Source organism: Panicum hallii, chromosome 5 (assembly GCF_002211085.1).
Source record: "Panicum hallii strain FIL2 chromosome 5, PHallii_v3.1, whole genome shotgun sequence".
NCBI lineage: Eukaryota > Viridiplantae > Streptophyta > Magnoliopsida > Poales > Poaceae > Panicum > Panicum hallii.
In genome coordinates this window covers 10,912,932-10,939,887 of record NC_038046.1, presented here as the reverse complement: position 1 = coordinate 10,939,887, position 26,956 = coordinate 10,912,932, and the positions used below count along the sequence as shown (strand labels likewise).

Here is a 26,956-nt window from a genome sequence, read left to right as displayed (position 1 = left end):
GCTTGTCTAGAAAATGATGTTACGGAAATGGACAGTAGACACCACCAGGTTGGGCAAGTTATATAGCACGGCATGTCGGAAAAGCAGGCGGAGCTAGCCGAGAGACACCCACCCAATTATGGTGCCCGCGGGGGGAGAGCAGCAGCAGGCGACACGACGGCCTGCCGGCCTCGGGCTACTCGCCTTCCTCTGCTCCTCGCTGCTGCTCCACGCGCTGTTCCTCGCGCACCACTTCCTCTCGCCGTCCCGGCTCCTCGCCGATGGCGGCGGCTGCGGGCTGAGCTGGGCGCTGCGGGCGGCCAGGGAGGCCGAGGCGGTGGCCGCCGCCGGCTGCTCGGGCCACGGGCAGGCGTTCCTGGACGGCGTCGCCGGCGAGGACGGGCGGCCGGGGTGCGAGTGCAACGCCTGCTTCGGCGGGCCAGACTGCTCGCTCCGCACGCCCAACTGCACCGCCGACGCCGACAGGTAAATGTGCTTTCGCCGTTTCGCGTGCTTGCTGTTGCCATGGGCGTTGGCTTGTTTCCCTCCGTTCACCGGCGCGAGGCGTCTCGTGTCCCATGATGGCAAGTACTACGATACAAGTTTTTGCCATTCCTGGCTTGTTGGTTGGAACTTGGAACCGATTACATAGATGCTTTGCGTTTCAAAAAAGGAAACATAGAGGCTTTGCCTTCTTCTGATTTTGCCATTTCTAGATTACTGGAGTATATTATGGGGGACTTAAATAAACCAAAATAGTATACATGCTCTCGGATTACGCCCACAAAAAAAAAGTAGTAGCACAAAACTACCCATCACGTACCACTTGCATCCTTGGGTGATCATTTGGAAACTGGTGATGATTCTATTTCGTTTTTTCTTTTTGAAGTGGGGTGGTGAGCTTTGATCATCGGTAGTTGGCAAAATTGTCGACAAGGCATGGAGTGTAGCTTCAGCGATGAGTGGTGGTAGTTGGCAAAAAGACTACGGGGTCAGTATTTTTTTTTTCATTCTGCTTCTAATACTCCTATGGCGTCGCGCGCATTGCTCTGAAGACAACGGGGCCGATCATGCCGCCATTATTTCTGCTCCTGTTGGTGCAGGCGTACAGGCTGCAGTCCGCGATGTTCGACGGCCGCGAGTACAGGTGGGGCGGAACCACGGCTCGCTGGGCCAACGCGTCGCGGAACTCCTCCACCGACAGCGGCTTCATCGAGTTCGTCACGTCGCCCAACAACCCCGACGCCATGCTCCGCGAGCCCGCCCTCCGCGGCTCGCCGGCGGCGATCTTCGACCACGCCTACTACTGGCCGCACTTCACGCACATCCCGGCGCCGGCCGACGAGGACGTCATGCTGTTTACCATATCCAAGCCCTCCGGCCACGCCGGCAGCAGATTCGGGTACGTACGCGCAACACGCACGGGCAGGGCGAACTGACACGTCGTCTCACGTCTGGTGCGTCACTGCTGATCACTGCCAGCGCCAGCGAGGTCTTGCGGGTTTGCCATCCATCCATTATTCCATCCACAGATCCACTGCACACCGGATCTGAATCTGAACTGAACAGCACGGTGCACCGATGAGAGCTGAGAAGTCTGGAGCTATGAATCACCGACACTTCACTGACCCAGCCGTACCCGTATCCGGTACTTGCGTATCCAATACTTCGATATTCCGATATTCTCTCTATACTATCACTGTGTCGCTTTTTAAACTCATATCGTATATCGCCGTACCGATACTGCTGTACCCGTATCGCGTATCGGTGATACATAGCTGTGGAGAGCACCGGCCCCCGGCGCTTAGCGTAGAAGGTCACTGAATGAAACTGAACGCGATGAAGAAGCTTCAACGGCGCAGCACTCTGCAGTAGTGGCGTACGTGCTATGCATGATCGGAGTGGCATCAGGGGTTAAAAGGTCATCGTCTGATACGGTGATATGGCTACACAAAAAAAAAAAAACAAAACAAAATCGATACATCTGACGAGAACCGGAGCAGGGACAGAACTACAGAAGGAGACGGAGCATAACTGAAAACGCCGCCGCCGCCGCTGCTCTCTAGGATAATGTGAAGTGAAAGTTATCCGTCCCATCGAACCATTGCTTTCTGTTCTCCTTTAAGGAGCCTCGTAGAAGATTAGGCCTAGTAGTGCTTCTCAAAAGGCCAGCAGGCCGTTAGAAGGTTTCTTTTGGGCCAGTCCGTGGGCTGCGGAAGGAGGTGTATATATGGGATGGCTGAAAAAACAAAAGGAAGCCGGGCTTGAGCTGGGTCGTAGAAAAGAAAGGTTGGCTGACATGTAAGGGCCGCATCACAACGAAGCCCAATCACAGCACGGCGTCGCTTCTCCGCCTCGATGAATGCAAACGGTAAAAACAAAAATTAGGAGGACGAGAGGCGCTAGCGGTGACAGCGACCCGATTGCGGAAGCTTCGCCAATGCCCAACCGAAGGCGATTCTTTCGTCTACGGGGACGGCGCCGGCGGTACAGGTACGCTGGACCATCGAGCGATGAGAAGAATCCGCGGGAATCTCTCGCGCTCCCGCGCGAAGCCCTTTCCATGGGATGTCGACGGAGTGGAGGAGAATCTTCCTGCATCTGCAGTGCTGCACGCGATCCTTTCACCGGAACGCACGCATCGTCACTGCGTGATTCCCCGTTCTCGACGGGTCCGGGCGCTGGGCCCCACGGAGATAACGAGCCTATCTCCAACCGTCGTTCTTTATATCCTTCTCTATATTTTTTATTTATAGAATTCTCTACAAGATTTTCTCTCTATATCTTATTTCTCTCCAACAACGTTCTCTAAATCTCATTCTCTATACATTAAACCCTATATTAGAAATGTATTTTATTCTAAATTTTTATACGTACGTATTTATCATACCTCAAATACTATGGACATATTTTATTTTTATTTAATTTAATGTTTAAAACGTAAAGAAAAAATAGAGAAGAGGAGAGAGAATCTCTATATATAGAGGAAACCTGTAGTGTTCTCTATTTTAGAAAACCATTTAGAGGACCATTTAGAGAACACTGCTGGAACAATAGAAAATGGAATCTTCTCTATATATAGGGTAGAGAACAGTTTAGAGGGCACCATTGCAGACAGTATGGAAACTGGCTTTCTCGCGCGACACCGACTCCATGTTGGAAATGAGCAAATGGCCAAATAGTACCGGACCGGCGACTGGTTGGGGTGCCAGAGTACCATCGCGAGGAGCACCATGGATGACCGGCATGGCAAACATTACGGCCGCCTGCTGTTGCCAAAAGATTGCTGCATGTATAGCTTTCGGGTGGACGTACCGGCACAATTTCGATTTCCGTGTCAGATCGAATCTCTTGAAAAGAAAGGTGGGTCACCGTTAAATTTTACAGGCAATTATTTGAGTGGTTGCGGCGTCCGACCCTGCTAATTGTAGTATATTATCACAACTAGCACGCGGCACAATTTTATAGACAGTCTTCTCAGAGCGCAGAGCCAGAGAGACACATCCAGTCAAAATGGAGCCGGCCGCTGGTGGTGGCGGAGGGCGGCAGCAGGCGAGCCGCCGACGACCTGCCGATCTCGGCCTCCTCGCGCTCCTCTGCTCGTCGCTGCTCCTCAACGCGATCTTCCTCGCGCGCCACTTCCTGCCGCCGTCGCGGCTGCTGGCCGGAAGCGGCGGCGGTGGGGGCACCTGCGGGCTGAGCTGGGCGCTGCAGGCGGCCAGGGAGGCCGAGGCTGTGGCCGCCGTCGACTGCTCGGGCCACGGGCAGGCGTTCATCGACGGCGTCGCCGGCGAGGACGGGCGCCCCGGGTGCGAGTGCAACGCCTGCTTCGGCGGGCCGGACTGCTCCCTCCGGACGCCCGGCTGCACCGCCGACGCCGACAGGTACGCGATCAGTCTGTCTGTAGCCTGTACTCTGTAGCTTTGATGATGTTCTCCATGTGTGCTTGGCCTGCGCCTTTCCATGTCGTCTTGGCGACCTGGTAGTAGTAGGCGTTTGCAACTGCCACAATTGAAGGCCCAGCGTTGGCAAGTAATCCTAGCTCCGCCCTAGAGATGAGCCGATGATCATACTCATATCAACTCTAAAACTCGTCGATTTCCAATATAATGCACCGTGCTACTACCATTTACTGCTCCATGGTTACCTGTCCAAGCATGCACGGCAACTAGCAACTAGTAGCAAGTAGAGCGGGGCCGCGGGCGAAGGTGGGCGGTTGTGTTCGTTCTGACATCTCAGCACCTCACCCCGCACGCCGCGGCCATGCGCGCGCTATGTTTCCCTGTCTAATTCCGGTCCTACTCCTTTCGTGTTGCGTTCGTGCTTGGCCTCATCGCGAACCATGACGCTTCCCGTGCCTACTCCTGGCCCTGCTGACGCCGCCAGCCGTGTGTCCAATAATGATTGGTGGTGCAGCGGGAACCCGCTGTTCCTGGAGCCGTACTGGCGGCGGCACGCGGCGGCCAGCGCCGTGGTGGTCTCCGGGTGGCACCGCATGAGCTACACCGCCACCGACGGCGTGTTCCAGTCCGTCGAGCTCAAGCGGCAGATCCGGCGCCTGCACAGGGCCGTCGGCAACGCCGTCGCCGACGGCAAGCTCGAGCTCGAACGGTCAACTAGAAGTTGATTGTTTCCCAGGGATGAGCTTGCCGGAATAGCTGGGCATGACTGTAAAAAAACGTACAAGAGATGATCAGCTACGGGTTGATTGTTGTCACTGCTCAGATCATTAGGTCGTGTTAATATAGGAAAGAAAAAATGTGTATGTTGTGTAGTGTATGGAACACAAGTCGGTAGTAATGGATGGGCTACAAATATTTTCTAAAAAAAATGCATGAATAATTGAACTTTGTAAAAATAACTTAGGATCTGCGCTTGCATGCGAAAATCAATACTGTTTCGGTTTAGCTTTCGCCAGCATCTTGCGCCTACATATCAGTATCTATAGATGGCAAAACGGGCCACCCAACACGACCCGACTAGGCACGCTTATTAAATGAGCCGTGTCGTGTACGGCCGTGGGTTGAGCTTCTGGCTCAGGCACGTCACGAGAGGGAGTTTTACCCGTGTTGTGCCAGCCCGTCGACCCGATTGGCCCGTTAAATCCCCAACTGGCCTGGTAGGAGCGCGATGGACGCGGGCACAGAGCGGGCAGGCGCGACCCCGGCAACTATGGCGCGGCCAGAGCGGGCACAGACCGTCGTCAACTAACCGCCGGCAACCAGCACAATCACGAGCTCGCGCATGTTTTGTTGTTTTGGTGCTAATTAAGAATGTGCCGGCTGACCTCACCGGGCGTGTGATCCTTTAATTTGTTGCAGCGGGAACCCGCTGTTCCTGGAGCCGTACTGGCGGCGCCACGCGGCGGCCAGCGCAGTGGTGTTCTCCGGGTGGCACCGCATGAGCTACGTCACCACCGACGGCAGGTTCCAGTCGGTCGAGCTCGAGCGGCAGATCCGGCGCCTGCACAGGGCCGTCGGCAACGCCGTCGCCGACGGCAAGCACATGGTCTTCGCCGCAGGCTCCTTGCAGCTCATCAACGCGCTCGTGCACGCGCTCTCCCCGGACGCCGACGCAGGCTCGCCGCCGGCCCGCGTGGTCGCCACCGCGCCGTACTACGGGGTCAGTCTTTTTTTTTCATTCTGCTTCTAATACTCCTATGGCGTCGCGCGCATTGCTCTGAAGACAACGGGGCCGATCATGCCGCCATTATTTCTGCTCCTGTTGGTGCAGGTGTACAGGCTGCAGACCGCGATGTTCGACGGCCGCGAGTACAGGTGGGGCGGAACCACGGCTCGCTGGGCCAACGCGTCGCGGAACTCCTCCACCGACGGCGGCTTCATCGAGTTCGTCACGTCGCCCAACAACCCCGACGCCATGCTCCGCGAGCCCGCCCTCCGCGGCTCGCCGGCGGCGATCTTCGACCACGCCTACTACTGGCCGCACTTCACGCACATCCCGGCGCCGGCCGACGAGGACGTCATGCTGTTCACCATATCCAAGCCCTCCGGCCACGCCGGCAGCAGATTCGGGTACGTACGCGCAACACGCACGGGCAGGGCGAACTGACACGTCGTCTCACGTCTGGTGCGTCACGTTGCTGCGCAGATGGGCGCTGATCAGGGACGAGAAGGTTGCCAAGAGGGCGCTAGAGTACGTGTCGGACAGCATCATGGGCGCGTCCCGGGACACCCAGCTCCGGATGCTGGGGATCGTCAAGGCGATGCTGGCCAGCCTGCACGGCGAGGACGACATCTTCGCCTTCGGGCACGACGTGATGAGGAGCAGGTGGCGCCGGCTGAACGCCGCCGTGTCGCGGTCTCGTCGCATCTCCCTCCAGAAGATAGCTCCGGGTTACTGCACCTACTTCAAGCGCATCAGAGAGCCGTCGCCAGGTGAGAGCGTCTGAACCTCTCGGTGTCCGCGTGCAGCTCTCAACAGTCAACACATTGTCTCGGACCGGCATTGCTGAACTCACTTCTTGGCGTGCATGGTGACCGGCCCGGTGGACGTACAGCCTACGCGTGGGTGAGGTGTGAGAGGGAGGAAGACGAAGACTGCCACGACGCGCTGCTCAAGGCAAACATCATCACGCGTGCCGGCGTTGGTTTCGAGGCCGGCAGCAGGTACACGAGGATCAGCCTCCTCAAGTCGGACGACGACTTCGACGTGCTCATGGAGAGAGTCACCGATCTCGTCGATGCCGAGAAGAACGACGACGCTGATCCTGGCTCGAGCTCCATGTGACGGGCAATGCCGCCACGAGAGCCTGTGGTCTGATGGCGAAAGTACTACTACCACCGGAGTGCTCAAACTGCAGGGTGAATTCCTCCAGGGCTGATTGTTTCTAATGGTAAGCGTTGAGTAGTACACATGAAAAGATACGGCTAATACTGGAAATGGTATGATAGGCACCGATTCTTCTACGAAATTACTTGAACGATCAACTAGAAGTTGATTGATTCTCGTGTTGTTGAGCTGGCGGGAATAGCAGAACTTGTTTTGGGGTAAAAATATTATTTCTGCTTGTTGAGTGCTGACCAACCAACCCTGCACGGCGAGAAGAAATTTATAATTTCGCCATTCTTAAAACTGGACTTCACCAAAATATCATCCCGCATTTAGGTTTTTGCTAGAATGCCATTATGAAACGGTGACAATACACTGGAATACCTTTCCAACGTTTACCATTTCATTTTATCATGCTTTTACTTATTTTTAGGTTTGAACTGCCCAAACTACCCTTGGTCCTTTTGATTGAATTCGTCGGCTGTTCTGCACGAGTCTAACAGGACTTGCTTCATTTATTTTTTCCTCACCGCCCCTCCTCCCGCCTTCTTCTTGAGCACCACCACCGGCCACGGACCTCGGCTTCCCGGCGTGCCTTGAGCCGGTTCACCGCCTCGGAGTCCTTGGGTGCTCCCAGCCTCGGGGTTGCCAACCCCGGCTCCCATGAGGATCGGGGGATGACGCTTCCCATAGGTGTGGACGCTGGGTGACGGCATGGCGATGTCAGTGGTGCTCGTCCCGACCACGACTAGCCCTCAGGTGCTCCCACGGTTAGTACATGCGCACGTTCTATACGACACTACGCCAGAAGCCCTAATCTGAGACGCGCCCTAGGCAAAATGCTAGATGCGCAGGGGTCGCGTCCCGCATTACCGCGTCGCAGATTAAAAATAAATCTGAGACACGCCTCACACGCGTCTCAGATTACCAAAATGCAAGACGCGCCTCACTTACGGCGCGTCTCGTCTTGTTTCACACAGACTTCCCTGGGAGCCAAATGCGAGACGCGCTCTTGTTTAGGCGCGTCTCGCATTAGTCAAAAATGGGAGACGCGCCTCACTTACGGCGCGTCTCGCCTTGACTTCACAAAGGCGCCCCTAGGAGCCAAATGCGAGACGCGCTCTAGGCTAGACGGGTCTCGCATTAGTCACATATGCGAGATGCGCCTCACTTACGGCACGTCTCGCCTTGGCTTCACACAGTCGCCCCTGGGAGCCTATTGAGAGTCGCGGCCTAAGCGAGACGCGTCTTGCATTAGTCTACCTCCAACAGGGGTCTTTTTTTCCCCAGCTGCATCCTGGAACTAGCCAGGATTTGGCAGCTGCAATCAAATACCTGCAAAAGATTTCAATTCACAGAATTCACCGCAATCATCGCACGCATCCATACAATTCACACAGTGCGATACACACAAGAAAAGATAGTATTATATAACACATGTACAATCAATTAGTCTCGTCCAAAACTCAAAACAAGGCTCAACCTAACTCAAAACAACAATGATCGATAAGAACAATAGAGTACATGCAAAGCAAGTCTCTCAATCTAGCTCAATGTCGCGGGCCGTGCTATCGTGGATGGAACTCCCCCTTTGTGTTGACCACCTCCATCATGAGGAATCCCGCTAGCCTCTCTCGGATATCCTTCACGTTACCAAGCGTCGTTTGATTGAAATAATCATCTTCGTCCTTCGAAATATAATTACAAGCAGTTAGAATACAAGATGAAGACAGATTTTTTTAATTATAACACGTGATAATTCTTACCGTGAAATCCGGTTTCTCTGCAACTAGAAGCATGTTGTGGCAAACATAGAACCCACATGAGTTACCCGAGGGTTGCCGTGTGCACTACATGTCAAAGATAGATAGAAATTAGCATTTTGCGACACTTAGAACCAAGAAAACATCGTAATAGTAAAGCGATTTAGTTATAGTAGTTACCGTCCACGCGGTGTGATGTGTAAACGCAGCTTGACGTTGCTCTTTGTATCCTTCTTTGGCCCTAAGATGCCTGTCAAGAGACCTAAACACAGACATCCGGATGTTATATTACAAATGCTTCTGAAATGGGCAAATGATAAAAAACTAAAGCAAACAACAAACTTACTCGTCAAGGATTGAGATGACTAGAGAATAATCACGTATCTGAGGCGCGCCCGACTCATCTGATGGAATGCTCGAGTCAAGGTAAAAGACTTGCTTGCTCCTGACATTGATGATGAGTGTAACCCAATGGTTGCCTGGGTTGTACGGCACCATAATGTGCTCCTTGTCAGCATGTACTCGCATGCACTTCACCATGTACCTAACCAAGTTGAAATGGAAACAAGCGGTTACATGTGTTAAATGGAAACAAGTGACTACATGTGGCTACAAGTTGAAATGAAAACAAGTTTAATTGTTGCATGTGCGCACCTGACCAAGCTATCTCTATCTGAATTCATAAATATCACCGTCATCATCTGTGGGTCAATGTACCCACACTTCTTTCCGGTTCGATGCCTTGTCTCTTGTTGCATGTGCCTACACGATCCATATGAATTGAAATAGAAACGACTTAAATTGTTGAACGTATATCAAATGCATTGAAATGGAAACAAGTCTTAAACGACTTACAATGCAAAGCACCGAATGAGAGAAAGATCCAAAGCGTCGAGGTTGAAAAGGTCGAACAAATCGCTCCAGGCAACAATAAAGAGGTTGCCTTTGCCCTCAAGCTGCAGAAAGTGCCGCTCTTCGTATGACACCATGATTTTCTCGGCTTGATTGACATTGCGCATGTAGTAGTTGTGCAGGTCCACACAATATTGACCTGCTTCCCGAAGCTCAGAGACACTAAGCAAGGCCTTTCCAACCCTGTATTTTGGATTCTCAGAAGTGTAAGCCCTTGTGACCGGTTATTTTATCCGCTCCACCTTTTTCTTACCCTCTGAGATCTCCCGCTTCGTCGCCATCGGCCTACTCTGCTTCTTCCTCACAGGATTAGCCTTGCTTGGCTTCTTGGGAGCGGTAGCTGGCTCTGTCGGAACAGGTGGAGGGGGGTAACCTGAGGCTGAGTAGGGACAGGAGGATGCGGATCCGGTAACGCTTCCCGTGTATCCGGCAGCTGTGGGCATGGCTCAGAAAACGTCGGTGGCACTGCAGCACTCTGTGGCTGAGGATCAGTGGTCGGTACTGAATCTGCATCTGCTGGATCAATATGAATACCAGCTCTCCGCCACTGAACCCTTCTCGCAACTGCATCCCGCAAAGTGGTGGTCATGTCATCTGGTGGCACATCCAGCTTGATATTCTTAGCAAACTCATGCATTAAGTCAATCTTGACCACAACACAATCAGCCCTGACCTGCAACAACAACAATAAAGCCTTTAAATCTCAAGCAAGTTGTACACACCAAGAGGAAAAAAAAACAAAAAGAAATAGGAGAAAAGAAAAGAGAGGCAAATACCAATGCACTGACCTGGACACCTTCAAGCTGGGACATACCGGATACACAAGCCCTTTCCCGACCTCCAATCAAGGTGAATCTCCGACCAGCTGCACGAGAAGACTGCATCGGGTCGGACGAGCCAAGCCATCTATCGTATCCGGCTCCACTGATGTAGGCACAATTGCCCTCTCTGTCCCTCTACTCTGAGAAGCACCCGCTGCAGTACAAGCGAAGCTGTCCCTTCTCTCTTCACTCATCGTACTCCCCGGCAAATCAGGGAATGACAATCCCTGAGACTCGAAGATAGTCTTTAGCTCTCCATACATCTCCATCTTCACCTGCTTTTTGATCTCATCTATGTCAACCTTTGATGAGGAGTCTCGAGTCCGCTTCCGGTATCTGCCTTTGTGTTCAGGGAACCCCTCCTTCCAGGTCAACTGACTGGAAACACCACGGACACGACCCCGTTGCTCACGGGTTCCCAAAGCCCTGGTGAGCGTATCAAACTCCCTCACTCCTTCATTTGAACCTTGGCTGCTCTCCATCAAAGCCCTTTGAGCAACTTCCTCAGCGCTCGTGCTGTAGAAAGTGATATTGCCATCCTCCGTGAGCTTTGACCTAGCACGCATAAATGGTGCCAGCCGTCCCTCAAACGATTCATAGGGATTCTCAATGCCCCTCTCTGCCAGCATCTCATCCTCCTGCTCCCACTTGTGTTGCTTTCCAGCATATCCCGCTGAGCCAAGGTGGTGGTCAAGCTCGTTCCGCGCTCGGAGATCCCGAAAATACTCACTTGACTGTTGGAACTCGGGAGTATTCCACTTTTGAACAAGCTCATCCCAGGCTTCTTTGGTCAAGTCCGCATACTTGTCAAAAGGGTTCTCTTTCTTCTTCCAACACTTTAAAAGCCTGCACGACAAAACAATAAATCTGTATAAGTGACAGTAGGATAATGAAAAAATTAGTAAATGACAATAGTAAGTGACAACACTTTACTTGTTCTTGTAGCTCCTCCAGGCTTTAGAGATTATCTTCATAGCATGCTTCGTAGCCTTATCGTGCAACTCTATCGGATATTCAACATAGGGTTGAATATTGTTTTCGAATATTCTCTTTTTGTCGTCCCAAGACAAGTCATCGAAATGTTCCAAGGTGAGTGGCACCCTTTGCCGGGCAGTGAGGCCACAAACCCGTCCTAATCTCACCATGATTGATGTGTCTTCGGGTGCTGCCTCAGAATTGAGCCGGCCACAACTTTTCACATCCGATGGCCACGTTGTCTGTGACCTTTTCTTTCTGCCAGCACCAGACGTGCTAGCTCCTGACTGTGACCGTGCCGGCCGTCCTGATGATGCTCTGTCATCTGTAGGTTGCTGCACACTGTCCGGACCACTGGACATCGTGCTACACGAGAAAGAAAAACAAACAGATACAACCATAGAGTAAACGCTCCGAATCAGATACAACCATAGAGTAACCGTATGAATCCCATACCTAGGCCTAGACATGCTTAATTCTTTAGTGATACATATTCTCGCAAAGTAATCTCCATTTTTTTAAATATATGAACACGGACTAATTAGAAAGGGGGAAAGCTCACCTACGGCGGCAGTGGACGACGCTACGGTGGCTTGGGGCGGCGCCGCGGGGCCGGGGACGACGGCTCGGGAAGGCTCGACGGCGGCGGCACTCGCGGGAACGGGAGCTCGGGCCCGGGGGGCGCCGATAGCGCGGAGCGGCGCTGCGGGGCTGGGGACGACGGCCGCGAGGGAGTGACGGTGTGGCTCAAGGACGACGGGCGGCGCGAGAGGACGGCGCGGCGGCGGGGAGCAGAGAACGGGTGTGAACGATTTGAAAATTTGACCTAAGTCCCAAGAAGGCCGAGGTAAGCGTTCTAAATGCGCGACGTGCTCCCGTGCCTAAGGCGCGTCGCGCATCACCATGCGCGACGCGCGTTACCTACGGCTCGTCGCGCATTTCGATATGCGCAACCCGCGTTATATAAGGCTCGTCGCGCATTTCGATATGCGCGACGCGCCGTAGGAAACGCGCGTCTCGCCTTTGATGCCCACTAGCTGGTTGCCGGATCAGGCGCGCGTGGGGAGGGTATTTTGTCCCACCTCGCCAACGCAAGGCGAGTGCGTCGAGCTTATAAGGTTGGGCGGTCCTTGCCGTTTCGAAATTACGATACATGTACGTTTGAGCCGCTGTGTCCTCTCTTTGCCCATGCTTGCGGTGTGGGTCTGGGGCCCGAGGGCTCCCTGCGGGTCGAACCCGTTCAATCTGTTCGTGGTACCCTGCGGGTTGAGCCCGGTGGCCCCGGATCCCAACCGGGGGTAACTTTTTTTTATTTTCTCTCTTTAGGCACAAGTGTTCCCATAATTATGTGTAACTTCTATCAGAATCAAAGCTTAAAAGTTTGCATGTTACTTAAGAAAAAGTTATACAAAATACTTATCCAAATTAAAAGGCTAAGCCAAATTAAAAAAAAGTAAAGTAAAGCGCGTCTCCCATTTGTCTCAGTAAAGTAAAGTGAGACGCCGAGCGCCTGGCCGATGTCGAACTCGAGCCCGCATGATCTGAGACGTTCCATCCAATGGCGCGTCTTCCATCTGCACGATCTGAGACGCGCTTTCCAGTGGCGCGTCTCCCATTTGTCTCAGTAAAGTAAAGCGAGACGCGTCCCGGCTATTTATCGACAGAAAATTATAGTCACGAGATGTACTGCTGAACGAGATGACCACGGCTGAAATCCCCCTCTCCAGCGTCCCGGAGACCGAGGACCTCGCCACCACCAAAATCCCCCTCCCCAGCGTGCCGGAGACCGCGGCGCTCGGCATCAACATTTTCGGCGCATCCTCCGAGACCGCCGCGCTCCCGGACTGCACCGCTTCGGAGACCACGGCGGTCGACACCGGCAGATCTGCGGCGCCTCCTCCAGCGGGCTTCTCCACCACCAGCCGCAGATCTGCGACACGGGGACCACAGCTCCCTTCACCACCAACATCCCCGGGCTTCTCCACCAGCAGCCGCAGATCTGCGACACGGGTACCCCCCATTGCTGCATGTATTTGTTGGAATCGTCGCATTCCGCCTGAATCTGCATCAAACCCACGAAACCCACGGAGGAAGCTTTTCTTTCTTTGCTTTAGTGGTAGTACTCTATCGATTTCTATTGTCTCACCAAACCCACGAAACACGAGCTGGTCCAGGATGAAATTTCCGAGCTTGTCGAAGCTGTTTAGCTGCTTCGGCGGCTGCCTCCCCTGCAGCGACTGTGCAGTCACCGTAAACTGCTGTGGCTCGGGGAACAACAATGCTTACAGGGGGCAGGATGTTGATTCAGCTCGCCAAGCTGCTAGCGTTCCTATGCCAGCTCCAATGCCTGATTTAATATCTATGTAATAATTGATGTCGATGTAATAATAATTGTTGGATTTAGCCTAGACATTGTAATGTATTGTGACATTATTCGTATTTGAGACAATGTAATGGAATGTTCGTTCGGTTTCAAGGGATTGATTCCATGTACGTAATGTAAACCGTAATTGTATTGTACGCTACTGACGCGCCCCACCGCGCCACAAAAGGGTCCTGGATCAATGCGAGACGCGCCTTACTAAGGCTCGTCTCGCATTACTATGAGAGACGAGCCTTACTAAGGCTCGTCTCGCAGTACTTTCAAGCCCTCCCACGGCGCATTGAGGTGGGAATAAATGCGAGACGAGCCACGTTAAGGCGCATCTCAGATCTCAAAATGATCGGAGACGTGCCCTCCCACGGCGCGTCTCGCATTTGTCTCTTACCCTCCCCCACCCCACGCAGCGCCGTGCCCGCATTTTTAGCGCGACTCTCTTTCTGTAATCTGAGACGTGCCCTTAGAGGCTTGTCTCAGATTGCTTGCTCCTATTTGCTGTTTTGGCGTAGTGCGAACCTACCTCGGCGCGGCGGACCTCGAGGTACTTCTTCGCGACCGTGCCGGTGAGGAGCAGCGCTGGCCGGCGCCGAAGGAGGAGCTGTATTTCGCCGTCCCCAGGTCCTCTCCATCCGCATCCCTTGCCCAATGGTGCTAGGAAAGGAAACAGGAAGCTGATCGAGCACAAATGGTGAAAGAAAAAAACAGTAGAGAGCAGCTCAAAGCCTCAAATCGAGACCCAACCAAGCAGCTTTATAAAAAAGAAAGAAAGAAAGAAATCAGGAAGCAAGCAGGCCCCGTGGAGCAAGAGCAGGATATGTTAGTTTGATCTCCCAAGACTCTCGGACCCCAACAGGCCCGATGGGCCTCTGCTCACCTGCGCCCTGATCGGGGGCGCTCCAGCTCATTCCTAGCTGGTGGACCCCCGTCGCGCTGCGCTATATAGAGAGGTGGGGGCCAGTAGCACACGATACGAGGATTGCCGCCGCCGCCACCCCACCGACACTGTAACCCTAGCCGATGTAGATCGAGCGCAGTAGCAGCGGGAAGCTCCACCGCCGGTCATCGTCCACGCCTTCGCCTCGACCCCATGCCCGCGCCCGCGACCCGAGCCTCGGCCACCGCAAGCTCCAGCGCCACCCCAACCATGGCGGGTACATCTGCATCGCCCGCGACGCAAGAGCACGAAGGTATAACCCCGTGCTCCTTTTCCCCTCTCCCTCTCTCTCACGCTCGGCTTGTGTTAGATCTCTCTGTTTTCTTCCAAGCTATATCCACGCGGTAGCCGATCCCGATCTAACAGGATGAACCAAACAGAGGGAAGCTCAAATCAACCTCCATAGGGCCTGCAGCTAGATTGCCTCCATCTCGGGTTGTGCAGCAGCACCTGGAACGGGTTGCTGCATCTGCAAAAGGGCTCGGCTTCCAATTTTAGACGGGATTAGGAGGGGCAGCGTGCCCCTGTACCATGGCTGTGGCGGCGGCATGCAGGACAGAGGAGAGAGGGAGAACGAGAAAGAAGAACGAGGCAGAGAAGAGAGGGGAGGGATAAGCCCGCGTGGTCCAAAGGCATATTGGTCAGGTCATATGACTAAATCATTCATAAAATATGAAACAAATTGGTAAATGTTGAAAAAGGTATTTCAGCAGATTAGCATCGTTTTATCATTCCGGCAAAGTCCAAATGCAGGATGGCGTTCCAGCGAAACCTAGATTTAATAATGGTGAAATCGTAAATTTCTCAGCGAGGACACCTTCAGCTTCGGCCACGACTTGATGGGGACCAAGGTGGCGCAGGCGGCAGGCTGAACGCCGTCGTGTCGCGGTCCCGCCGCATCTCGCCGCAGAAGATCTCTCCCCAGTACTGCCCGTGCTACTACTTCGACTCCTCGAGCGCATCAGAATTCAGAGACACCACCCCCAGGTGAGCCTCTGAACACCCATATCGATCGACATTTTGCTTACCGCCCACAGCATTTCAGAAACCGACACTATTGAAGCGCTGACGGTATTGGTTGCACGGATCACGCTGTGTTTTGTGAATCCAAACAAGCTGCTGAGTTCGGGGTTGCACGAAAGGAAAAAAAACAGTTCTCGTATGACATGGCAACCAAAACTGAATGCTGAGGCGCCGCCGAGCATACAGAATGACAGCTCCCGAGGGGCCAGGCCAAATACGTAAAAAGAATTGCGCATCCGGGGAATCGAACCCCGGTCAGTACCGTGGGAGGGTACTATGATACCACTACACCAGATGCGCTCTTATTGCTGTGACTGAAACAAGAAAATTTATAAACCATTCTTACGCTTCATGGAACCATAGCACACGAGGTTACACGCTTGTGCTCAGCTCCTATAGATTATTAGGACTAGTCATGCAATGTGTAGATTCCAAGTGCGTATGCAAACATAAGACACAAGATTCAACTACGCAGCTCCCATCCCATGGGGGGCTCCCTTTCCTGGAGCACAAGTGTTCACCATCACGGTGTGTGTGGCTGGGTGATAGTTGCGCAAGCTGTAAACATGATGCGAGAATGAGGAGGAGCCTATCACCAGAATAACAACCGTATACGCGGTTGCTGCTACTTGGGGAGTCAACTGCCATCAACTCGATTGGCTGGTTGGCACCGCAGGGCGACATGCTTCTGGGCACGAAACACACGAAGCCGAGCATCTTTGGCAAGCAACTGCACTAGTAGCAAGTAGCAAACTAGAAATACATCATGAACTAGCAAAGAGCCACAGAGATGTTCACGCTAATTCCAATCGACAAGGCTTCAATCACGCATACTGAGTATGTGCCACACACGGCCATTAATTCGATCGAGCAGCCATGCCAGTGATGATTTGCTGCGACCTGCGAGCGCGCTGCTCAGAGCTTGTCGACCTGCTTGTCGGCCCTGACGACGGGGTTGGCGCGGGCGATGGCGTCGCGGCCGGCGCCCCTGTAGTCGTAGCCGCAGCCGTGCCGGTCCGAGTACCGGTGCGCGCCGCAGAAGACGCCGCCGCACCGGCACTCGAACCCCATCAGCCCCACCTTCCTGCCGCACGCCGCGCACCGGCCGCTCTTCCCCTTCCCCACCTCCTGATCCGTCGCTGCCGCTGTCGCCGGCTCGGGACCCGCAGACGCCGCGGCCGAAGAAGAAGAGGTGGTGAGCGCGTCCGTCGCGGTCGCGGCCACCGAAGCCGCCTGGGCCTCGGCGCGGCGGAGGCTGTCCCGGAAGCACTTGGAGCAGAGGTTGCGCGTGGCCGGGGAGCCGAAGAAGCCGCAGTTGTTGGCGCAGGGGAGCGGCTCCTGCGCGTTCTGGCTCCCTTGCTGCTCCATCGGTTTGGTCGATGTGGAGGTGGTTGGGAATTGGGCGGAGCGTGTCTGCGGGTGGGAGCTTGGGCGTCTGGACGTGGATTTGGAGGCGGCCGAGCGCCACCGACGCGACCTGGTGCGGGAGGCTTCGGGAAGGTGGATTCCGACGGACGGGTGGTGTGGTGGCGTTTGCCTGAGCCGCGCGAGGTGGGAGGCGGCTACGTGTTTTGTACGCTACGCGGGAATGCAACCGCGGGCGGGGAATCCTCCGCTGGTGACTTCGCGGTTTAATCTCGAGCAGACGAGTGTGATCGGCACAAAGAGTGTCTTTGCACTCGGGAAAAGTTTACGGACAAAATTAGCTGAATTATTCCTTGAACACCTGGTTTGTGCACCCGGATTGTAGCTCGGAAAATTTGCTACTCGCTCCGAGCGTCCTGAATTACAGGCCATTTTGGCATGTTGAACATAACTTATCAACTGCAAATCCAGTATAAATTGACTCTAACAAGAAATTCAAGTGTTAGAGAACCCAAGTCTTATTTCGTTTCCTCCATGCGTGTTAATTACGAAGCAGGAGGAAAGAAAGCACTCCCTCAGTTTTATTTACATACCATATTAGATTTATTCTAAATCAAACTTATTCAATTTTGATAAAATTTATAGACAAATATAATATCTATACTACCAAATATATGCGCTATGAAAATATATTTCGTAATGGATTCAATGAAGCAAATTTGGTATTGTAGATGCTGTTATATTTTTCTATAAATTTAGTCAACATTAAATTAATTTGACTTAGGACAAACCTAATGAGATATGTAAACAAGCCGGATAAAGTAGAATAGAAAATTTCTGGTGTGCCTATTATAGCCGTACAAAGATGCGATATAGTTTTTCCCGTATAGTTTTCTCTTTTAGTAATCCTAACGCTATCTTTTGGTCAGGTACATCAGAAATGACGAGGAGGATAAGTTTCTTACCGCATTGCTGACGCTGAAAATCCCTAAAGCCTTGATAAGATGTTAGGAAGCAAATAGAAGACGGACATGACGGTCCCGTCGAAGGGAGCAAGTTCAATATCGATGCAGTAACTAAGGGGACTTCCCTACTGACATGTAGGTTCATAGTGTTGTAGTGGAACCACTTCAGGTGTTCAAGGCCAATGCAAGTCCTACACCAGGGACATATCGAATCACCACTTCATCCAAACAAACGAGCTGCCTTCACCATGGATTCATGTTGTTCTGCGAACAACGTACAGAGTGGAGGAGTTGCAGGCACAATTGCATAAAGTACTGCTGCAAGCTTGCATTAAGGAATTCTCCGTTGGTAACGCCGGTGCTCCGACGGTCCATCCACATCCTCGAGAAGATAACGAATAAGATTTGTCTAGGTCAACTGCCGCTTCCATAGTCGTTGCCGTTTGTCAACTTATTAAGTAGCAGTTGCTCGTGTGAAGAGTTGGGCAACAGTTGATCACCTTGCATTGGCTTGGGCTACAGGCTTACAACAGTATAAATAGAGGATGCGCAACCTCAACAACCCTCCCTTTTAACTTGGTTAGGCTTTATATTTTGTTATGTTGCATGCAATTGTCTCACTTCTATATCAACTAAAAGAAAACAAAAAGTCCAGGGTGCAAGCATCCATCTCGGAGGATGCTGGCACGCCAAGGTGCAAGCACTTACTGTGGCTCACACAGACAGCGGCTGCCTCCTGTTGTGCTACTACACTATCGGAACATTATTGAGTCATGACAATGTGCATATTGTGGTGATTAGTAGGACTAAGAACATCTATTTCTCCGCTGTCCTCGAGCACGGCAGTTTTGGCATGCTTCCGAGTGTATCTTGATTGGGTTAAATATTTAGAACTCACGCATACTGCCCAGCGGTGGGGTCTTTGCTTGTCTCTATCTAGGTGCTCCTATGAAAGAAGCTAGGTGCTCCTATGAAAGCATTCTTTTGCCACTTAGCAAGTGGCAGATGCAGCCTTGATGCTAAGGGGTTCTCCTCTTCTTCCTCCTCTGCATTCCTCCTCCTCCTCCTCCTCCTTTCTCTCCCCCACATTCCCATGAGTTGTTTGCCTTTCCATAGTGCCACACCACAATAGACCATCCATACTATTATAGGAATTCGATATACATGGGAGTGGCCCTAGCTTTACTATTATCTCATTAGCGTTTAATTTCCAGCGCCATAGGGATGCAAAGGACTTCCTTCAGAGCTTCTATGCAGCACCGAAGCGGGGATGAGTTGTTGTGGGTGCGTCGCTGTTATCAGCGTCAGAAGTAGAAATTTTGAATAAGAGGTGAAAGAATTTTGGTGATGCCTAGAGGGGGTGAATAGGGATATCTGAAAAACCTGAAAAATTCTTCGCAGTAACTAAATCTGTCGGAACTTTCGACACTGGACCGGATGTATACGAAATTCAAAAATAAACTTGAAACTGCAGAATCTGACTGAATCAAAAGTTGTGTAATAATACTAGGAGATTTCTGCAGGTGATCTTTACGAGCGCAACAAATCGAGCATGTAGATCGGCACAAAATAAACTCTAGATCAACAAGAATTAAACAAATACAATAAACACAAGACATAAGAGATTTGTTCCTAAAATTCACTCCCACTAAGGAAGCTACGTCTCTGTTGAGGAGCTCATAAAGAGCCGGATTTTCCACTAACCCTTTATCAAACTCAATCAACCACAAAGGAGGATTGAGTCACTTACTATGAAATTCATAAAGGATGGGTAATACAGACTTCCTAGGACGCACACAAACAAGAGGACGCTCAACCGGACGACACTAAACCGTCTAGAGGTAAGATTCAAGAGTAACAAATGTGAATCAATGGATGAGGATGCTTCAAGTGCTTTTGAGATGAACTTGGATGTCCTCACATTCAAATGGTTAAGTCTCACACCTCAATCTTGCTCTCACCCAAGTTCTAGCTCAAATCAACTAAAGGATTAGCTCAAGGAAGGATTTAGGGAGTGGAATGAGTGTTCTTGGAGGTGTTCTTGCGTGTGGAGTCAACAACAAATGAAGGAGGGGGTGTGGGGGTATAAAAACCCGAGCCTCCAAAACTAGCTGTTAGTGTACTGGTTAAGTGATTGTCGGAACTTCCGACACAGGGGTCGGAACTTCCGACCTAGCTAAAATCAGCTGGCCAAGAACCCGTTGTCGGAAGGTACAGGGAACATCCGACAGGTGTCGGAACTTTCGACCCAGCTAAAACTGGCTGGCCGAGAACCCCCTGCCAGTGTCGGAACTTCCGACCCAGCTAAAACTGGCTGGGCGAGAACCCCCTGTCGGAAGTTACTGGAAGTTCCGACAGGTGTCGAAACTTCCGACCCCTTGTCGGAACTTCCGACACACGCTAAAACACTTAGAAAACTAGGTGTATAGGTGTGTGATTCTGTATCTTTTCTTGATGGTTAGTGTCAGACCCGGAGCTACGGAGCTGTATATATAACGTAGTTTAAACAGGGTTAAGAGATAAAGTCTGTCTTATCTCTTATTTATATTGTTTTCTACTCGTTTGAGTAGGAGATAAAGCTAGTTGGTACAGAAGGAAGCTACCGGGTACGATTCCTTGGCTAGTATTGACTAGATCCGTGTAACTCTAACCTCCCGGATATATAAGGGGGGCAGGGACCCATTCAAAATATAATATCAACACCCAAGGGAATACAAACCACCATACAGGACGTAGGATATTATGCGCCTCGCGGCCCGAACCTGTCTAAAATCTTTTGTTCCTTGCACCTTCGAGTTCCTGATCTCGGCGTCTCCTCACCTAAACTTACCACCTCGGGTATATCCCTCGGTAGGCAGCCGGTAAAACACCGGCAGCTAGCATCTTCAAATAAGCACTTTGATACCTTCATGTTATCCATTCGCATCCCTCTTAATAGTACGATATTTTCTATACTCAAATTCAAAATAGAAAGTATTAAAAGATCTTGTTTTAAGTCCAACACCGTTCTTTAAGCAAATTTGACGTATTTTCTCTTTTTTCATTTCGTTAAATTTTAACCTGTCCATAACTCGATAAACCCATTAGCTCCTTAATTTTGTATGTCATCAACACCAAAAACCCATTTAGATGGCCAAATGCACTTTCAATCTCTCTCTTTTTTATGATTGATGACAACACAATTAAGGCTCATAATAAATTTAATAAAACATTTTGAATTCGATCGTATAGTTGATTTCCCCCTTAATATTTGCATTCATCAAGACAAATTCAAAGATGGCCTCAAATGCCATTTGCACAGATAGTTTCTTCTATATTATTGCATTTGTGGGGCGCGAAGTGTGATAAATATCAATGTGGTGCATATGACAAAATATATCACAACAAGAAAGTGGAAATAAACAAGCACCAAGTCATGAGCACAATAAAAACAAGATTCTAAGATCACACTAGTACATAGAATCACAAATAAGTCTTACAAATTTAAAAGTTTCATTTGGCACACCACCACACATAACATAAATACAAATCTCATTTATCCACAAGCAATTAGAGTTCAAAGTTCAAAGCAGCCCAACCTCCACAAATGGTCTATGGTAAGCTCACTCCTCCTTTGGCATCAAGCGCCAAAAAAGAAGAGACGCTTCCATAGCCATCACTCATCGTCCTCTCATCTTCATCATTATCTTATTTTTCATTCGTGAGTGTGTCGGCAGTGGTTACATCATCGTCTTCTTCGTCATCCGACTCCTCACACCCATCCAAATTTCTTCAATTTTATCATCATCAATTTGAGGAGCCATGTACCGTTGCTTTTGCGGTGGTTGAGCTCATCTCCAGTCGCGGCAGACATAGGGACGGGCTGGAGAAAAACCAAGGGATTTGGAGTCACTGGGAGGAGAAGATGATGAGGCTACTGCGGCTGCATACTAGTCTTCTCCATCATCCAATAATATGTCGTATCATTTCTTACCTTAATTCTTTGTCATTATCCTCCTAGGCGCTTCAGTGGGAGCATAACAAAATCAACATGTCGTTGACGATAACCTCGACGAGGTGGTGGCTGCTTCCGGTCACGACAGTTCTACATAATCCACGGTAATCTCTACTCATGAAACTTACCTCCAGCGGCATCATTTGATGCACCAGATTATCTATTAAATGTTCAAATATGACGCTTACTCATACTGAACAACTTAGGATTGATGAGTTGGTGTTGGTGCGTGCAAAGTCAATAAATTGTATTTGGAAAGGAGAATATGGACTTGATGATTACATGTATCTTTGAATACAATTCTACGTTGAATTGACAGTGTTGCAATGCACCACCTATTATTTCTCTTTGTAGCACACCCAGGTGTAGACAGTCTTTCCAAAATGTCAATGCCCCTTATTAGTGGAAGACATGTGCATCATAGTCTGAGGTGAATTGGCGCAGAATCATCACTAGCAGCATCTTCCATCTTTTATTTCAAAATATAGCCGACCGCATCTTTGAGGCAGCAGCAGATAGATTCCTTTGCTCTTAACTGAATGTGAGCTCTTAAATAATACTCACAAGATCCATCTCCTCGCTCGCTCCTGTGAATCCACTTATCCTCACCTCTACAAGAAACTCCACAGAGATTTGCCCGTGATCCGTCCACTTGCCTAGGGTATCATCACAGAATCACCTTGTCCATGACATGCATGTCCTGAAGATCACAATAAGGAGAAGTAAACAGTTTGTGAATCAGATATTTTTTGGACTACAATGTATTTTGGGAGATTTATTTAATTTCCAATATGGAACAGTACAAACTACAGTAGAACGTTACCCGCTTTGTATCGGTGAGCTCGATGCACAACGACCTCAAGGGAATGGAGGGAACCTCACAAGCATTGGCGATATACTTGCCATGAGGTGATAATCCGAAGTCAAGTCTGCCCGCACGCGCATGCTCCGAACATTGGGAAATGTCTCGGCACCTTCCAACGTGGAATAGCATCAGTAACGTGTCCATCAATCCCTACAACTACCCAGGTACGAGACTAGGTAATGCTATATGTGTGCGTAGTGTTCTTTCGATCCATATACAGTCTAAGTCCAGCCGGGAAGTTTGGTTTCGAGGGTTTATTCTAAGCTCCACCATTAAACTCTAATAAGTGTATTTTCATCCAAACATGAAGATTTATAGGCGAGTTTTATGCTCATAAGTTCCATAAGCCCATAAGTCCCTCCAAGGGATGCTTATAGGTTTATTTTCTATAGCCCCACCAAAACACCTCTCTTTCCTTCTACTAATCTTGTCTTCCTCAGCTATACGAGCATTAATAAGGGTAGAAACATCATTACCAACTACAGAAGCTTTTATAAACCGCTACAACCAAACACCAATTTAGGCTTATAATAAATCCCTCCATATAAAAACTTATAGGCTTATAATAAACCCTTCGAAATCAAATACCCCATAAGTGGTAGCATCGATGCCGTATTGTTTTCCAGTAGGTGCTGCAAATGACCTTTTCCGGTCGATTCGGTATCCGGTGAACAAAAAGATGGAATTAGTGGCACCAAGTCTGGGCCATACCTTTCAGAACGGAGGCCTATAACACGATGAACGGCCCACCTAAATTCGGGGCTCTCGGCCCAGTAGAGCGTGGCAAGACAGAAGCGATCCTTAGTCTTTGGGCCTGAATCAAGGTGGGTCTAGTTGCGGTCTTTCTGTAGGCCGCCAACGGACTCTCTAGTGTCTGTTCAGCCAAGTAGCCCAACCCACATGTCACATGGGCATGATGTTTCATGTCTCAAAATCCCTATTTAACGTTGGGTCAAGGCACAACCATTCTGACTTCTGAGCTCCTCGGTGAGCTTCGGAAGTACGGGGAGAGTGACGCGGTATAAAAAAAATTGATCCAAGTGCCGGGCTCAGATCATGTTTACTTTGGATTAAGATCATAGCCGTAAGCAAGTGTAGAAATCAAAACCTAACGTCATTGTGGGCCATGCCACCCATGTAATGACAAGTCAAGATCATGGAGACTGACGCGTTTTCCCCCCGGAATCACAGCTCTGATCCGCTTTTGCCCAGCACAGCTCGTGGGGCAAAGCCACCGTGCAAAGCCCTCGAAGTAGGAGTAGCACCGGCACGACGCCTCGTACGAGACCAAATTAACGCCACCTCCCGTACGTACGGCCCGGCGATCCGCTCTCCCCCACTGCCGGCCAGCTGCCACGCGGGCCTGCGGCGAGCCCTCATCCGTCCAATGTCCAGTGGCACACCGCAGCCGTCCTCGTCGCGCACGCCCTGCATCCCGGCAGGGCGGCCTGCCTGCCTGCGACGAGGTCGTGCCGCAGGCGCACCGAGGTGCGCGTCCGGCACGGCACGGCACGGCGCGCGCCCGATCCGCATCCGCATCGGCGTCTCCCGCACCGTGCTGGGCTCTAGCTCGTGTCCGTGATCCGCCCGTACCACGACGCCGCCTGTCCTCCTCTCGCGCGACGTCTCGATGATTGACTGAGCGACGACGTTCGCGGCGCACGAGGGGTGGCCACGTACGGCCAGCCCAGGACTTGTTAAAACTAGCCGGAGGCCGGAGGCCGTGCCGTGCGTCACGGACGGATTAATCTATCTCTCTAGCCAACCTCCCGGCCCGGCATCGCCTGGCCGGCCAGCTCGTGCCCACCGAGGCAGAGAGGGCAGGGGCAGCACGGTGCGCGGCACCAACCGCGAGGACGCGAGATTCCAATCCATTCTCTCCGTCCCCGGCACGCGCGCGCGTGCGTTCATGCGCGCGTCCATTGCGTCCTCCGGTGTCTGGACTCCGGCGAGCAGCGCAGCTCCGTTCGTCGCACGCGTGTGTGGTTCCGGACGCGTCGCCCGCCGGCACCAGCCCACGTGCGAGGCCGGGTGCTGCTGGGCCCGTGACAAACGCGCAGCTTCTTCTTCTCCAATTAAGAAACTCGGATCCTAAATGATTGTTAATTAGGGCACGGAGACGTACTGCAGCATGTACTAGCAGTTGCATTGTCATATCATATTATGCATGTCTAGGTGTACTCACAAATCAAACAAAAAAAAAGAAGTACTGCATTGGACTGGAGCGTGGCGATCTGATCTCAGAGATGGTGGCTCGCGGCCAGCTAGGAGAGCAGCTAGCTGTTGCCGGATTTGACCAGACGTTCGATTTAAGGTTGGGGAGGAGGCGCATGTGCGGCTGGTTTTATTAGCGTGGGTGGTAGCTTAGCTGAACTAGTGAACTGCACCACCTGCCGCTGCCCATGGCGAAGCTGCGAATCGCCTTCCTGTTGAGTTGCTGCACACCATCCATCCACTGTTCGATTAGCTAGCGCGGGCGAGTTAATGTGTCTCTTGTCCTGGGCTCCTGGCACGGAAAGGTTGACGCCTTCGTTTGATCGTTTCATCGCTGCCATGTGTATGATCTGGACTTGGCTCCACGTACCGCAGAAGTATCTGCGTCAAAAAAATATATATATCTGCGTCAGCCCGGCCGGCCGTGTTGTACGCCTGCAAACGTCTTTGCTGAAAGGAAAACTCAGCGTGACTGGAATCGGATCCTGCGAGTCCCGACACGTGCCGCCCTCGGTGCGCGCGCGTGCACGCAGAAAAGTCTAAGCGCATCGACGCGTACTTGCGTCGACACGTAGTTGTCGGACGGTTGGATGGGATGGAGTACGGGACAGATTGCTGGCTACACGCAAACCGCGGCGCAACCATACGTACACGCACGTCGCGCGCGCGCGGCGCGTCTAGTGGCCGGACAGACATTTCTTCTTCGTCTTCGATCTTCCCACGGCAGGCAGCTGTCGACGCGTGCGTGCGCGCGCACTGGCCCGTGCCGCCCGGTTGGGACTCCCGTCTCCCTCCGCCTCGCGCCATCGCTGTCGATTCAAGTATGCGCGGACGCCATCCCACGGGCCGGTGCACGTACGCCTCGCTCTCACGCCTCTCCTTTCCTCCTTTCTTTCTCTGAGGTCCCCGCCGCCCGTTGTCGTCTGGATAAGAGATCAACAGGATGAGGAGAATGGATACGGTCATACGGATACGTATGCTCACGCCCCTACGGTACGCTCCGCGACAACTCGCGCGCGTGCGGACATGCTGCCTTTTACATGCCGATAGGCAGCAGCAGGACGTAGCTCTCGACATGAAAGTAAAGTAAACACAAGGCGAGAGCTAGCTAGCCTTATCTACACGCGATCGATGATCGGATGGTGATAAATGGGAGTAGTACGGCCGAGTATCCGTACACACAGCACTGCAGTGGTAGCCCCTACCGATCTGCAGGTCTGTTGCCTTTTCTGGCACCGCGACATGCCACGCGGTATAGAGGATAATCTCTATTAAACTTTAATTCCTATCATATATATATATATAATGTTTGAAAATTAATTATAAATATTAAATATAGACTAATTAAAAAAGTTACGGCCGAACTGCTTACCGACGGAGGCGGCACAGTTGCGGACTTGCAATCCACCTGCTGTGTACCAGCCGCATACTGAGACATACGATCGTGTCCTCCTGTACGGGCATCACCTCTCCACGGGGTAGCAGCATAGATAGTCAAGCAACCCGACAAGCAGCTCCCCTGACCGACCTGATCTCTGGCCTCTCGCAGGTGGCAGCGTTTGTTTTGTTTATCCCCCAATGCAAGTCTCGCCTTCCTTCCGATCGACCCGATTCCCATGTCAGTGCGGCAGCGAACAGCCGAACACGGAACCACGGCATGGATGTGCCGATGTGCGGCACAGGACAGAGCAGCTCGAGTTCGAGCAGTGCTCGCAGGCCCGATCGATTCGTCAGGAATCAGGGCCAAACACACCGGCCGGCACGCGGATTCAAACGTCGTTCGCAGAAAGAATTTATATGCTCCGTGCGCATGTGCCAGCAGCACTGGTCTACTTATACATGCATGTACCGAGAGTGGCATGCTGCAGGCCTGTCGCATGGCGACACGGGAGCCTCCACGCCCCGGAGCACGAGCACGAGCAGCAGCTGTACGCCGCACGCATGGCATCGGCCAGACAGCCCCAGTGGGCGCGTCAC

General features: G+C 51.7%; 3 protein-coding genes and 1 non-coding gene across 5 annotated transcripts; 2 read left to right on the top strand and 2 right to left on the bottom strand.

The window, feature by feature from the left end:
- LOC112892406 (alliin lyase-like) lies at positions 1–1,766 on the top strand. The gene is made up of 2 exons (XM_025959582.1): positions 1–465; positions 1,007–1,766. Exons 1-2 carry the CDS (start codon positions 119–121, stop codon positions 1,416–1,418), a joined length of 759 nt encoding a protein of 252 aa, XP_025815367.1. The 5' UTR covers positions 1–118; the 3' UTR covers positions 1,419–1,766.
- A 1,408-nt stretch (positions 1,767–3,174) lies between these two features.
- Positions 3,175–7,077, top strand: LOC112895883 (alliin lyase-like). Of its 2 annotated transcripts, XM_025963884.1 has the most exons (6): positions 3,175–3,342; positions 3,470–3,863; positions 5,301–5,601; positions 5,713–6,011; positions 6,088–6,374; positions 6,497–7,077. In XM_025963884.1, the coding sequence occupies exons 1-6, from the start codon at positions 3,213–3,215 to the stop codon at positions 6,724–6,726; spliced, it is 1,641 nt and encodes a 546-aa protein (XP_025819669.1). In that variant the 5' UTR covers positions 3,175–3,212; the 3' UTR covers positions 6,727–7,077. The 2 variants fall into 2 exon arrangements, with proteins under 2 accessions (XP_025819669.1, XP_025819668.1); XM_025963883.1 differs by lacking the exon at positions 3,175–3,342 and having other exon boundaries at positions 3,461–3,863.
- Positions 7,078–15,805: 8,728 nt separating this feature from the next.
- TRNAG-CCC lies at positions 15,806–15,876 on the bottom strand. Its single transcript has one exon. It is a non-coding gene; the product is annotated as a tRNA-Gly (tRNA).
- Positions 15,877–16,168: 292 nt separating this feature from the next.
- On the bottom strand, positions 16,169–17,127 carry LOC112894041 (zinc finger A20 and AN1 domain-containing stress-associated protein 2-like). The gene has a single exon (XM_025961614.1). The coding sequence runs from the start codon at positions 16,942–16,944 to the stop codon at positions 16,492–16,494; it is 453 nt and encodes a 150-aa protein (XP_025817399.1). The 5' UTR covers positions 16,945–17,127; the 3' UTR covers positions 16,169–16,491.
- Positions 17,128–26,956: the final 9,829 nt, after the last annotated feature.

Excerpts from the sequence above, each read along its gene's own strand:
- LOC112894041 (XM_025961614.1), bottom strand. The coding sequence starts at position 16,944 with ATGGAGCAGCAAGGGAGCCAGAACGCGCAGGAGCCGCTCCCCTGCGCC.
- LOC112892406 (XM_025959582.1), top strand. The coding sequence starts at position 119 with ATGGTGCCCGCGGGGGGAGAGCAGCAGCAGGCGACACGACGGCCTGCC. Across the intron at positions 466-1,006 it reads TGCACCGCCGACGCCGACAG|CTATGGCGTCGCGCGCATTG; the intron begins GTAAATGTGCTT and ends CTTCTAATACTC.
- LOC112895883 (XM_025963884.1), top strand. The coding sequence starts at position 3,213 with ATGGATGACCGGCATGGCAAACATTACGGCCGCCTGCTGTTGCCAAAA. Across the intron at positions 3,343-3,469 it reads CGAATCTCTTGAAAAGAAAG|CCAGAGAGACACATCCAGTC; the intron begins GTGGGTCACCGT and ends CAGAGCGCAGAG. Across the intron at positions 3,864-5,300 it reads TGCACCGCCGACGCCGACAG|CGGGAACCCGCTGTTCCTGG; the intron begins GTACGCGATCAG and ends AATTTGTTGCAG.